Raw genomic sequence first — 14,781 nt, forward strand, 5'->3', positions numbered from 1 at the left:
CCTAACATTTTTAAGTAATGAAAATTTAATTTAAAATAATGGTGCACTTATGTCAAAGCCAAGAAAATAATTTCCAATACCATTACTATTTTCATTTTATGTTAAAAAAAAAAAAGTCATATTGGTCAATGAGTCCAGTCACTACATACCTGGAAGGAGCTGTTGGATAAATAATTTTTATGTGCTGAAAAACTAAATCATGATTTAAAACTTGGTTGATCCATACTCTGAATCTTCCGCCAGAATCACCTGGGGATACATGAAGGTAAAGATCTTAAGTATACAGGTTAGAAACCCAAAATTGTTCCACTGAAATTGACCAATATTTACTAGAATATATTTAACTACTAAACTGATTTGTGGCATACCTTATAAAATTTATTATTATTAGAGTAATCCTTACAAGATACCATGTAGATTATAACTGATATATAACATACATTTTTCAATAAGCAAGAAAATAAATGAAAATAAGGTAGATTTACATTATTCAAACATTTTAAAGATTTTTCAATATTATACCCCAGGAAGCTAAATAATAAAAAGAAACAGAACTGCTAGCCTTAATTAACAATGACTAGAAAATACTATGACTTTTATTCATGGTTTCACCACTAGTTCCTAAGGGAGTGGTTTGATTATGAACTTTTGGATGTTCTCATTTGTTAAATTTATCTTAGCAAATATATTAAAAGGAAATTTCCTCAAAAATACAAACTTAAAAAAATTATTTTTCCATTTGCTTAAGTTAAATTTTTAAAAAATTATTCCTTAGGCCAGCAAATAAATTCCTAAGAGTAACTAAAGTTTGTGAAACTCTGTCATTGCTTGGTTTGATTATCTTACCACTTCTTCAAAATGATTCTATGGTACATTTTGATTTATTCACTTACAGAAATTTAAATTTTGTTTTGATAATTTTTTATATAGTAGAAAACAATTAATATACAACTTGGGGAATTAAAAAAAAAAACAGGAATTAATCCTTCTTCTGAGAATCGGTGGATATTTGCAAGTAGGGTCTAGATCTAGACCTTAATTTCCTGTTGGTACAATACAGGGAGGAGGAATGGGAGTAGGTGAGGAAGAACTGAACTAGGTAACCTCTAAGGTCCCTTCCAGCTTTATATCTTTCATTCTTACCTAAAGACAGGATTTTAAGTGTATCAAATTTAAATGCTTAATCATCCTCTACGCATATGCCCGTTTAAAACAAATGCCAAATTAATGATTTTCATCTGTATTTTTGAGATGGTGATAAAACCAACTGGACAATTTAAGGAATAGTGGTGGTTTTATTAAATCAAAGACTTAGAACTGAGGTTTTATCATCTATGATTCACAACAATGTCATATCGTATTAGTATTACATAGGCACCTAAAAACTGGCATCCCCTCAAAAGAATTTCAAAGTCAACTATTGAAATTTCTTTATAGACACAGATGTCTACCAAAATTAAAATATACATCATAGTAAACTTTCCAAACCAGTAAGTTAAACAGTTCTTTACACATATTTCAAATGAATTTTTAAAAAAACACCACAATTTAATGGATTGTTTTTTCAATACTGCATAATATTTGGATAATAGCTTTGCATGTCAGTGAAAATTAAAAAAAAACCCTCAATAGTTGGCATAGTTATATATATGAAGTATAAACCCAATGAAGATGGAATAGCATTAGACAATTAAGTCCATGAATCATATGTGATCTCTATTACTTCATTAAGTTCATGTCCAACTATTTCTTTAAAAGTCAAATTATATTTTGCAGAAGGTTATTCCCTTACACTGTCTACTTTTTAGCTAAATCTCATTTTCATTAGTTATGTTCCCTATACCACAAAAGTTATGGAACACAAGTATAATGATTCTATGCATTATAAAAACGTTGGCTGTACTAGAACGTTCAATTATAGCCATGATTAAAAGTTCTATTTTCAAGATCATTATCATCATCATCTCAAAAAATTCTCCATGGGCAGCTTCAACACGAACTTGACCAACATTATACAAATAAATAGCTGTTAAGTATATGGCTAATTTATGCAAATTTCACAGAATCACAGGGAGTTAGAAGTGGGGATTAGAAGAACAGTACCTGGCACATAGTTGCTGCTTAATAAATGCCTATTTGAAAAAAAAATGCTTATTGATTAATAGACCTCAAAAGCAATCTATTCCAATTAACGTATGAAAGGAATACTCACTGTAACATATGTGACAAATGGTCATTTTTAACTCTGCTTGAAGAGCAGGGCCCATTCTACTTCTAGATACCTCTGTTAGACAGTTTCTAGTTTGTTGTTTTTCTAACATCAAGCCTCAACTTACTCTTTTCATCTTCAATCTATTGCTCCTACTTCTTCCCTCTGGGATTAAACAGAATGTATCCATTCCCTTTCCGACCAGACAGACCTTCAAATACTTGAAGACAGTTATAACAAAATTACCATCACAGATTAGAGCTAGAAGAGATCTTAGGTCATTTAGTACAACCTATCATTTTATAGACGAGGAAAATGAAACCCAAAGCCACTGTGAAATGATTTGCCCAAGATCATACAGGTTGAAACTGGCAGAACTGGGGGATGTGGCCTTGTCTCCACAGCCTTTGGTTCCAGATGACCTGGGCTCTCATTTCCCAAGTCTTCTAACTCCAGCTCCCCTGCTCTCAGCTCTCCTTTAGATCTTCTTCTTCTCAGTTTCTTCAACCAATCTTTATATGACACCATCCTGGCTGTCCTCCTACGCACACTTTCCAGTTCATCAATGTTTTTAAACTATGGAACCCAGGACTGAACCTAATATATTCCATATGAGATTTTATAAGAGAATACTACAGTCAGATTATTTCTTTACTATCCTTGGAAGCTATGACTCTCTTAATGCAGCCCAAGACTACATTAGCATTTTTTGGTTAACTCATCACACTGCTGACTCATGTTGTACTTACAATCCACTAAACCCCTCAGGTCTACTTTGGAACTGCTGTCTAGCCATGCCTCCTCCATCCTATTTTTGTGAAGTTGACTTTCTGAATCCCATGTCTAAGTCTTTATAGTTATGTCTAGTAAATTTCAAATGATTGGATTCATTCTAATGTTCTAGTCTGTTAAGACATTTTTGAATTCCAATTCTGTCATCCAGTGTGCTAACAATGGCTGCTAACTTAATGTCATATGAAAATTTAAGGAGCATTACAACTATGCCTTTATCCAAATTATTGATAAAACGTTAAACAGAAAAGGATCAAGGATGGCGGGTATGCCACTAAAAAGAGCCTCCCACAGTGCCAATAAAACACTAACTACTAATCATGGAGTCTAGCTCTCTAACTAGTGTGAATCTAACTGTACTCTAATTTAATCCACACATCTCTGTCTTCTTTCTTAGAATAGTATGAGATACTTATCAGAAAATTTGGTAAAATCTAGGAAGGAGGAAGGGAAAGGTATAAGCTTTTATTAAGGAAATACTATGTGCTGGCCACTACTTGGTGACTAGAATTATACGTCAGAAACTCAGTATCTTTCATAAATTAACAGATGACAGACTTCCAAAATACAAATCTCAAAATGCCAGAGAAATCAACAAATAACTTGTTCTAGAATCAGATCATTATCAGAGAGAGAATTATTGCCAATTATCACTCACACATAGCAACGATGTATAAAAATTTAAGAACAACACCTTTACTAGATATCGCTATGCTAAATACTCAATCTCCAAGTTCTGTGGAACAAAACTTTCAAAAGTATAGAGATGTAGCAGAAAAAATAATGATTATAGAGAAACAAGATGAGGTATATATCATTCTTCTCATCCTATCTGTTCCTGGAGTTGTCCCAAAGTTACATTTATATAAAAATACTCTTATTTTATCTAACCCACCTGTCCCAGTCTGAAATTAATGACTTGTCCCAGGGATGTTACTATCTAAACTCCATTCAAAAGATACAAATGATAATAATTACTTTATATCTTTCTTTGAAGACAGAAAATATGGGTTCAAGTCTTCAGACTCTATCACCTACTTATATGACCAAGAGCAAGTCAATTAATCTCCTGGGGTCTCAGTTTCCCTATCTTTAAAATGAAGAAGTTGAACTACAGAGAATCTATGATCCCACTCTGCTCTCATTGTTTATATACTAGATCCATACAGATTCAAAATCCTGGGAAGAAGAGACATCAATTATTAAATAAAATAACTACTTAAGGGATAAAGAATACTAATAAGAAAAAAATAAAATAAAATAGCAACAACATCAGTTAGAGCAATTTCATGAGTTGTTCTTTTAGGTGAATTCCCAATAAAATGAAAAACAAAAATAATAAACTGTAGATTATAAATTATTTGTGTAGAATCTCCCTCCAGCTATAATATTCTCTTTCTACTCAAAATTACTTCTTCAAAAAATTAAAGTTAATACTTTAAAAGATACAAAAGATATCAATTTAATTTCTTAATTATCATTAATTAATCATTAATTTCTTTATGTTCATTCAGTCCAAGATTCTGCTAGGATAAAATTCAGTAAAAGAACAAATCAAAAACAGCAATTGAATAAGAAAAAATTCTCAGTGAAATTTATTGTTTTCTATTTCAGAAAAGTTAAATAGAAGATAAATGTATTTCCCTGTCATTTTAAAGAAAGTTCTAATCCTGTTTTCAATGCATGACTTAGTGGTAGGAAAGGCTCAAATTAAAATGGGCCAAACCTTATATTCCACCTGTTTTCCTACAAATGACAAGTGGGGCCCAGTACCTTGTTCCTTTCAAGTTTTTAAGTAGCAAAAAGTTGTCTATGAAAATCTCTTTTCCATTTTGGAAAGAAAAACAAAGTCCACCTGGAAAGAAGTGTTCTCCATCACAGAACAGTAAAACAGAACCTTGTTATAATGGCTCATTTTTATACAAATTCAGATATATTATGAGCCAAACATTTGCTCTTCAAACCTAACTATACGTAATAAAATCTTAATATAATATGGATAGTCTCCAAAATGGATGTCAGTCCTGTCCCCTCAACAGCAGCAACATTATTCAATTCAACAAGTATTTATTGAGAACCTAATATAAAAGGGTTCCATTACTTTCATTTTGAAAGAAATCTTTGGAAATTTTCCTTCATCAGTAAGAAAAAAATATTAGAAACCAAGAATACGTTACAGGCTGTAAAACAACAACAGTAATTTCTTTCAAATTAAACAAGAGGAAAAGCATTTGAATGAAGATAGGCAAGGGAAATAAGAAAATAAGATGGAGTACTTTTAAAAGAAGATTTTTTTTTTTAAATCAAACACGATCATTTTAGGTTTTCTAGCTATTTAGGGTACGAAACTTTTACTGTTATTTTTACAAGCTTAAAACTGTGGAACCATCTTCAGCCTCACCTCTTCTTTTGTTCTCTCATCCAGTCACAAAATTCTATGAATTCTTTCTTCCTAAAATGGTTCCTCTCATCCATTCCTATTTCTCTGACATCACGTAGTTTAGGCTCCTATAATCTCAAGACCTTCAATGGCCTACCTGCAATTTCCTCTTTTAATCTTTTCCTATTACCTTTCCCAAAGCCTTAATTCATCCCACATGTGACATAAAAACTAATCTTCCTACATCCCTTATAACTCCTCCAGTGAAAAATTTTCAAAGGATACTATTGCCTATAGGATAACATCCAAAACCCCCTACACCACAATTTAAGGCACAATCTGATCTCTTCTACAGGAAGCAATGTGTAGTGGTATGAACAAATGAGACTGGATTTAGACTCACTTCAATTCCCTGGGCCTCCCTTTCCTTGTCTGCAAAACAAAGAGGGTTAGACTAAATGATTAGTTAGACTAAATGATTAGGTAAGACTCAATTTAGGGCTTATAAACTCCAAATTTATGATGTTTTAATGTTTATCTAAGATTCAGAGTAAATTCCAGTTTCTTTGAAAAGGATTCCGTTTCAGCATGTCACATCTTTAGTCTCTTAACTATGGCAATGATTATGCATCCATTTGATAATCATGTACATGTATCAGAAGGACCTAATATTTATTTCACCAAAAAGGGGAACTTCTGTCGACTCCTCTAGAATTCTTTCTAACAGTGGGTCAGAAGTCAGAACTGAATCTATGTCTTCCAACTCTAAATCCAGTTCTCAACCCCGCTATGTCACCTTGCATCTGATGACTATGTGATGTATTGAAAACAACTTATCGTTATCTTTAACTGTAATAACTTGACAATTGTAGTAACTTTTCACGTTTGTTTTTCCCCATCATGACTATAATTGTCGTGAAATGAAGTCTGAATCTGGGGAGTCTTTAAGACTTAGGTTCCAGACCTTGAGTGCATCAATTAATTTCTCTGCACCTCAGTTTTTTCAACTGTAAAATAAGAGACTTCATAATTTTAAGTGCTTTCTAGATCTACCTTGATCTTATATCTGTGTAAGTTTCCAAAACATAAAATAGCTCATATTTATATAATGCTTCATGACTTAAAAACACTCTGCCCACAACAAAATCACAGGTTCATTTATTCACAACTTAGAGGTATAGTCACCTAGCTCAACCTTTCATTTTATATAGGAGGAAAATGAGGCACAGAGCAAGAGACCTGGCACCTGACCGCATACAAATGACAAGCAAGGTTTGAGACTTTTAAAAATTCTCTTCTCTTCACTCCCAATTCATCATCTTTTCCACAGTAAAACGCAGCTTCTTCAAGACAGTGGAAAATTCAAGTATCCCTTACATTTAATTTTGAAAGACTAAAGAAAAAGTTTTAAAGCCAATCGTTCCATCAGTTTGGATCTAAGAATTGAAGGAGTAAGTGAAAGTTATCGATGGAAGATAGCATTAATCGATCAATAAATAATCAACAAACATTTATTAAGTGCCTACTATGTGCCAGGCACTGTGATAAGCCCTTTAGACTGTGCCTGATCTCAAAGGAAGCGGCTAACTGGGTTCTGAAGTCAGAGAGAGAACCAGGTGAGGGAACTTTCTAGCAAAGCCCAAGAGGAAATCAATCCTCTGCCATTTAAATCTGAAAAGGAAGAGCCAAGCTCTCACAACAGGAGACACGAGTTCGAATCCAGCCTCAGACTTTGAGCAGCTCTCAGACCCTAGCTAGAGACACCATTTAAACCTCAAAACCCTCAACTGTAAAATGGGGCTAATATATTAACCCCTACTTCCCCAGGCTGCTGTGAGATAGGCAAACCGCAGGTAAACGCCATCTATTATTATACTAAGTGACTTGCACAGTCACAGGCAGGACTTGAACTTGGGTCTCCCTCAGTTTCAGCGCTAGGGCTCTGAGGACGAACGCTCACTACCTGCGCCACCTTAGGCAAGTTATTTGTGCCCCAGTTTCCTTATCTCGATGGCCTCTGAGTCTCTGTCATTTCTAGATCTGTGATCCAAAGATCCTACATCTTGTGGGAATGCTGGGCAGGGCAGTGGAGGATCAATGAAACTGGGCTAGGGCAGCGGCCCGGGGCCTGGGAGTTCTGGGCCTGCGCAGTGGGGACCAGGCCAGGTGCGGCACACGCCGCCCCAGCCCCAAGTCCACCGGGCAAGGCCCGGAGCCTCTCGGGCCCCGACAGGGGGAGGGATCATGGGGAAGAGGAGGGGGGACCATCCCCTGAACCCACGCCACTGGAAATAGACGTATAAATCCGCCCTCCACCTGAACCGTGCAGCATGATCAGAGAGGCGCTATGCTGCCCCGCCGGGGCCACCACGCATCGCTGGAGCCGCGCCGAGGTCCCCGCCATCGCCGCCACGGTCGTCCTACTTCCTCTCCCCGCCCCCTCCACCTGGAGTCTGCCAACGGGCTCGCGCACGCGCACGCGCACGCGCACGTGATCAGGCCACGTTCCCCAAATCCGGAGCGCGTGCGCGGAAGTTGGGGCGCGTCTGGGCGAGGCCGACGTGCCTTACCGCCAGGGTTTAGTGCTCCGGGGTATTGCCGGTCGGGCCTCCTCCTTCTGTAGAGGAGGAAGGGCAAGCCGGAGAGGTGGCACACGTAGGAAACAGCAGTGCCTGTGTTTGAAATCAAACCTTCCCTCTCAAAATGAAGGTATAGGGAGGGGGAAACGAGGCGGGGGATTATCCGGTGCCGAGACCTGGGGGTCCCTGAGGAAAGCCGGGTCACGGACAGCTGCTTGTGGCACTCCCCACCCCCGGGGTAATTCACTTAAACTTTCTCCGTCCTCATTTCCTTATCCGTAAAATGAAGGATTGAATTTAGCCTAAGGTTCTCTCAGGACCTATGTTTATGAACCTGTAAACTCTAGACTTGGAACATGATAGATGGTTCCGAATCCTCGTGGGTCCAAGAAAAATGTGTTAAGCTCCTCTGTTTAATCAATTCTGTCCTGAGCTCTGGAATCCAAAGGAAGGCACAAATCGTCCCTGCCCTCAGGGAGCTCCCCATCTCACGGGGAGGGGGGGGGGGATCAGGGAACATGAAGACAAGGTGCAAATTAGTAATGTAGTGTCACAAGTGTAATTCATAAATATAATTAATTATAAGTATTAACTATAAATACATATATTTTATATATATTACATATTTATATATTTTATATATAAATATACATTTTTCATTTATATATTTTATGTATATAAATATATATTTTATATATAAATATAACTAATAATATAACGATAAATTAACAAATTAAAAGTAATCTCAGAGGGAAGACATTAAATGTTAATGAGACGGGCTTTTCAGAAGATACTATTTTCACAATTCCAGAGGACTCTTGAAAAAGGCTATACTCTTCCAGAGACAATTGATGAACCCGGAGTGCAGATTGAAGTATATTCTTCTTGCTTTTATTAAACAATATGGCTTATATGGAAGTACAATTTCACATGTATAAAGGGTATTATATTGCTTGCCTTCTCAATGGGTGGAGGGGGGACTGGAGGGAATGAGAATTTGGAACTCTGAATTTTACAATGAGTGTTTAAAAACACTTTTTAAAATTTAAATTAAAAGAAAAACGAGAAGAATTTTACTTGTGTTGAAGGAAATCAGCACAACCAGAAGAAAAAAGATGATAATTCTAGGCATGACAAATAGCCAGGGAAAATGCCCAGTTCCAAGGTACTGTCTTATGCAAGGAGCAGGGAGGCCAGTGACACTGAATGAGAATATGTGAAGGAGAGTAAAGTGTAAGAATACTGGAAAGGTAGAAAGGACCACATGATAAAGGGTTTTGAATGATAAACAAAGAATTTTATTTTTAATCTAGGAGATAATAAGGGAGCCCTTGAAATTTATTAAGTAAGAGAATGATATGAGTGATTGACTTCTGGCAAATTACTTCATATTTTGCTCAGAGGTTCTTTATCTGTAAAATGAAAGTCCTTTCCATCTATAAATCAATGATCTTTCAACTTTAAAGGTGATGACTATAAATACACAAGCTTTTTCCAGTACACCAGCCTGCCTCTACCACTGTCTTCTCTACCTGTGTCTGTAAACACTTCTCTGTAGTGAAGTGTTTGCTTTCTTTTCTGTGGGACAATAGTTCTCCTATTAATCTATTAAGAATTATCTAATCCCTGGATTTCCAGGGGGTGGATTCAAGGTGGTAGAGAAAAAATTCATTTGAATTCTCCCAACATTCCCCTCTAAACAACTTCAAAATAATGCCTTAAATTGAATTCTGGAATGGCAGAACCAACAAAAAGTCAGATGAGACATTCTTCCAGCCCGGGACAACATTGGAGGTTAGAAAGAGAGATCCTTGACAAGGGAGGAGGCAGGTCCAAGTGGATGAAACATCCATGGTGGGACTGGGTAGTAGTGACAGAAATAGCAGCAGCTTTGGAATCTCTCAAGCCACAAAGTTAGAAATGGACCAGGACCTTTATCTTTTGAACTTTTACTGTAAGTTTTCCATTTGAATGGCTGACACTTAAAACCATTTTCTTTCCTTTAAATGGGGCATATAATGTTATTGTTTGAATATTTTATAATTTATTGAATGTGTATGAAGATATTTCATCTTCTGAATTTTTCTTTGAGGAATGATATACTACACATTTGAAAATATAGGTTAATTACTGCCCGCAAGCTATTATAGTGTACCATTTCCACAGGCCAGGTCCTACATTATGTTCAATTTATTGAGTGTCAGTACAATCCATTTTTTGATAAGTATTAACTATTGACTAGGTGCCAGGCACCACAATGCCTGGGTCTGTGCCCAGTTCCGGAGATACAAAACAAACATTTCCTGTCCTTAAAGATTATGGGGGAAAGAGGAGATTTGGGGATAGAAGATAGCATAGATGATTTAACATGTACATGGTGAAGTAAATATATAGCAGGGGAGTAAAAGGGCCAAGAAATCTTAGGAAACAAAGTTGTTATTCAGTCGTCTTTTAAGTCTGGGATCCCATTTGGGAATTTCTTGATAGAAATGCTGGAGTAGTTTTCCATTTCCTTCTCCAGCTTGTTTTACAAAAGAGGAACTGAGATAAAAAGGATTAAGTGCCTTGCCCAGGGTCACACAGCTAGTATGTGAGGCCAAATTTGAAGTCAGGAAGATGTCTTCCTAACTCCAGGCCTTAAGTTCTATGCACTATGACACCACCTACTTGTCCAATCCTATTAATAAGCTTCTCTAATGTAGTGAGGTTGGTCCTTGAATAAAAGCTAATTTCCAGTGTAAGTAGGTGCTACCTTTGAGAACTTATTTAAAGGGAAAAGGCTACAAGCCAAGACTAAAGTAGAGGAAAAGCTGGTGCATGACTCTTTATTGCCAGATAACTATGCCCTTAATGCAGTCTCTGAGGCTGAGATGCTGCTTGGTCTAATTTTGGCCTAAAAATTAACACCAACAAAACATAGGTTTTCCACCAGCCAGCACTATAACATCCATACATGGAACCATTGATTACAACAAACAGAAATTTTGAATGCTGTAGTTAAGTTTGCTTACCTTTCCAGAGATATCCAGAGATGATGAAATTGATACACTCATGGCCAGAGTTAGCTCAGTATTTGGGAGGCTCTGAAGGAAAGTGTGGGAGAAAAGAGGTATCAGGCTGCCTACCAGACTAAAGGGCTACAAAGCTGTTGTGCTGACCTCCTTGTATGCCTGTGAAACCTAGACAGTGTACCAATGCCATGCCAGGAAACTGAATTGCTTCCATTTGAATTGTCTTAGGAAGATTCTGAAGATCACCTGGCAAGATAAGGTACTAGACACCAAGATCCTTTCTTGAGCTGAACTGCCAGTCACACTCTACTGCAGAGAGCACAATTCTGATGGACTGGCCATATTGTTTAAATGCCAACTGTGTGTTTGCCTAAAAGACTGTTTTACAGAGAACTAACACAAGGCAAGTGCTTAGTGGAGGTTAGAAGAAGCAAAAATACAAGGACACTTCACGGTTTCTCTGAAGAACATTGAAATAGTTTTTGAGTTATGGGAGACACTGGCACAGGACCATCCTCCATGGTATGCCCCACATTGAAAGAGGTGCTATGCTGTATGAGCAAAACAGAACTTCAGTAGCTCAAAAAAAACCATGAGATGTGCAAATTTAGAGACATAGCCATTTCAAATGTTCACATGGACTATATGTGCCTGATCTATAGTAGAACCTTCCGAGCTTGTATTGGGCCGATCAGCCACAGTTCAACAGTGTTCCTTGACCCCAACATCATGATGTCATTTTGGTCTTCTTCAGGCACAAAAGACAACAAACAAATAATTGCTTCAAACTTCTTGATCAGCTAAAATCTTTGACTAGAGCATTTCTTTTAGAAAAAATACAAACCTTTATCTGGTTTTGTGTTTCAAATAGGATGTTATACAAAAACTGTGTGAACTAACTTCTTCCTTTTCCAAGGAGCAGGAAGTATCAGAAAATCTTCTCTGTATAGAGTACCCAGTGCATGGAATTCTTTAATTCAAGACTTGCCCATGGAGTTATCAATGAGTTAACTCTTTAAAACTGATGTTTGTATTGATATACTTAAGTATATTTTAATAATTACACTACCTACTTCACAGGAATGTTGTGAATTTGTATATTTTAGTAAATTATCACTAGTTGATTCATTAAGGACCACTTGTACAATATGTTTCAAGTACAGAAAGCTCCTAAAAATCATAATAAGTGTCACTGAGGGTAAACATAAACACTTTACATACCAAAGCTGAGAATCGAAAATACCTCCAGAAATTTTATTAAAAAATCACAAGAAACATTACAGGCTTTGTTTGAGCTTGGTGGCTCTTGATTTAGTTCCCTTTCTTCCCTCTACTACCTTTCCCAAGGCTCACAACTTCCAATTCTTGAAGTTTTGCCCACAACTTTCTGTGTTCCTCATTTCCAAATTGCCAGCTGACAATTCCATCTTCAACACTTCCTCCATTTGCTGTCGTAACCAAATGAGCACCTGTCCAAGCAAACTAAGAAGTAGGAGGACCTGTGTCAAGAGCTCCCTGGATTGTGGTAAATTCTCAGTTTCAGCTGGAACTTGAGCTTTTCCAGATTTAGGACCATTTAGGACCATTTACTGAACTGGATTTGCCCAATCCTGTTTTTATTCATCATGGAAGTGATCTTTCTAAGAGGAATCTACTACAGATGACTTGGGTGTTTGATTATTTGCTGCCTGTCTTCTCCTCTTCTTAATCTATTCATGGAATAAAATGAAGGTTTTGCAATTACTATGCTGTATTTAGAAATGCCATCTGGAAAGTGAGCAATTGACCAAAAAAAAAAAAAAAAGTTTCTCCTTTTACTCGGTGAGCTGAATAGCTTTCAAATTAATTGTCTCGCCATGGCTGTTTGGGGGTTTTGTAGCCTTGACCTGGTGATCTTGTGGAAAATCTTGGCAAGATTTTATTTAAACATTCTGATGCATCTCTCAACTTCTTTGTTACTGTTGTGTGCTTGCTTTTCCTGGGACCATGTGAAGAGTTTAATTCTTGCCTCCTCTTGTGTTTGTTTGGTGTTGTCTATGTGCAAGACAAGAAAAGCGAGCAAAAGCAGAAACCTACCACTTTATTTCCAAGCTATGATAGGATCTAGAGAATGAAGGGCATGTTTAGGACTTTGTAGTGCCATAAAGTGTTTGGCAGTGCTTCAGGGCACACCTGGTAGGTTTTACAAAAAAAAAAAAATCTCATGAAATCTTAGCCCCTTAAAGTAGTATGTTACTACTTTGAAAATGATTTTTTATTAAATGAATGAAACAGCATTGGGAGTGTGGGCAATATGATTCTCATATGTGTGCATGTATTTCCTAAGTGTGGCTTCTCTTATTCCTGAGTTCACTGAGAATCCCAAACTGTCGTTCCTAGGAAAGTTAAATGTACAATTTCCAGTTTTCCGTTCGCTAAGTTGGGAAATTGTATATATTCACTGATTAAAAATTTATCTTTGATTTTATAAGCATGTCTGCTAAATATTTCACCCTACTTACTCCATCAAGTTCCTTTAGTAGCTTGACCACTTATGAAAACATCAATAACTACCAAACCATCTGTTTCTTTTCCTATATCTTTTAAATTTTTGAGTTGAAGGGGACCACAGAAGCCATCTAGTCCAACTCATAAGTCAAAGAAATCCCCACTATAATGTACCCATCAAATGACTGTCCAGTCTTTTGCTCAGTGACCCAAAAAATGGAGAACCTACCACCTCACTACGCAGCCCTCCACTTTTGGACAACTCTAAATGTTAGGATTTTTTTTCCCCCAGATACTGGCCGCTTTGTGATTTCCACCCATTACTCCTAATTCTGCCGTCTGGGGCTCAATCACTCCTTCTCATGATATCTTTTCAAATATTTGAACACAGACATGATAATGTCTCTCTGGATTGTCTTTTCTCTTGGCTAAATATGCCCATTTTCTTCAGTCCTTATACGTCATAGATTTAAGGCCTTTTGCTATGCTAATTGTACTTCTCTCTAAGCTTATCAATATCCTTCTTGAACTGTAGTGCCTAGAATAGATTGTAGTATTCAAGATAAAGTCCAGTGAGGTAGAGTACAGTGGAACTATCACTTCACTATTAAAGAAAATTATTATCTTCTCCGGTAGATTGCGTTCTCCATTATCCCTACCCTCTCACTTATTTTCAAACTCTCCTCATCTGCTGCCCACAGTCATGCCTTTGTTTCCTCCATCCTCAAAAAAATTTCACTTTATGTATCCACTTCTCTAGCTATCATCCAATATCTCATCTTCCCTTTGTGACTAAACTTCTTGGGAATCCCATGGTTAATTGATGCCACCCCTTCCTTTCCTCTCATTCTTTTTAACAACAGTCTGACTTTCGACTTCATCTTTCAGCTGAAATTACTCACTTCAACAATTGAATCACTTTTCTTACACTTGTTGAGTTAATATTTGTACCCAAAGACTATACATCTATTCCTATTGTCCCTATTGAATTTCATCTTATTAGATTAAAACTAATTCTCTAGCTTGTTGAAATTAATTTGGATTTTGATTCTGCCATCCAGTGCTTTAGCTATCCTTCCCAGCTTTGTCTCATCTGCACATTTGACGAATATATCATCTATATCCTTAAGCAAGGCATTGATAAAACATACTAAATATTATAGATCCCTGGCTGACACAATCTCTAGGCTCTTTTGTCCTCATTACACAAAGAATCCAGGTTTAGAACTGAAAGATTGTTTTGATATCATATAATCAAATCCTTTCATTTTATGAATAAGGGAATCGAGATCCAGAGAGATTAAGTAATTTACTAAATGTTAT

At 36.7% G+C, this 14,781-nt stretch overlaps 1 protein-coding gene across 1 annotated transcript in view; it reads right to left on the reverse strand.

Moving 5' to 3' along the window:
• Window positions 1-7,903, reverse strand: part of LYPLAL1 (lysophospholipase like 1) — a 59,279-nt gene extending 51,376 nt beyond the window's left edge. Inside the window, exons 1-2 of the mRNA XM_072647811.1 lie at window positions 7,698-7,903; window positions 150-249 (exon numbers count right to left, since the gene is read on the reverse strand). Of these exons, the coding sequence (XP_072503912.1) occupies window positions 150-249; window positions 7,698-7,785 (188 nt within the window). The 5' untranslated portion in view covers window positions 7,786-7,903. The remainder of the gene's footprint in view (window positions 1-149; window positions 250-7,697) is intronic.
• Window positions 7,904-14,781: the final 6,878 nt, after the last annotated feature.

Source organism: Notamacropus eugenii, chromosome 2 (assembly GCF_028372415.1).
Source record: "Notamacropus eugenii isolate mMacEug1 chromosome 2, mMacEug1.pri_v2, whole genome shotgun sequence".
Lineage (NCBI taxonomy): Eukaryota > Metazoa > Chordata > Mammalia > Diprotodontia > Macropodidae > Notamacropus > Notamacropus eugenii.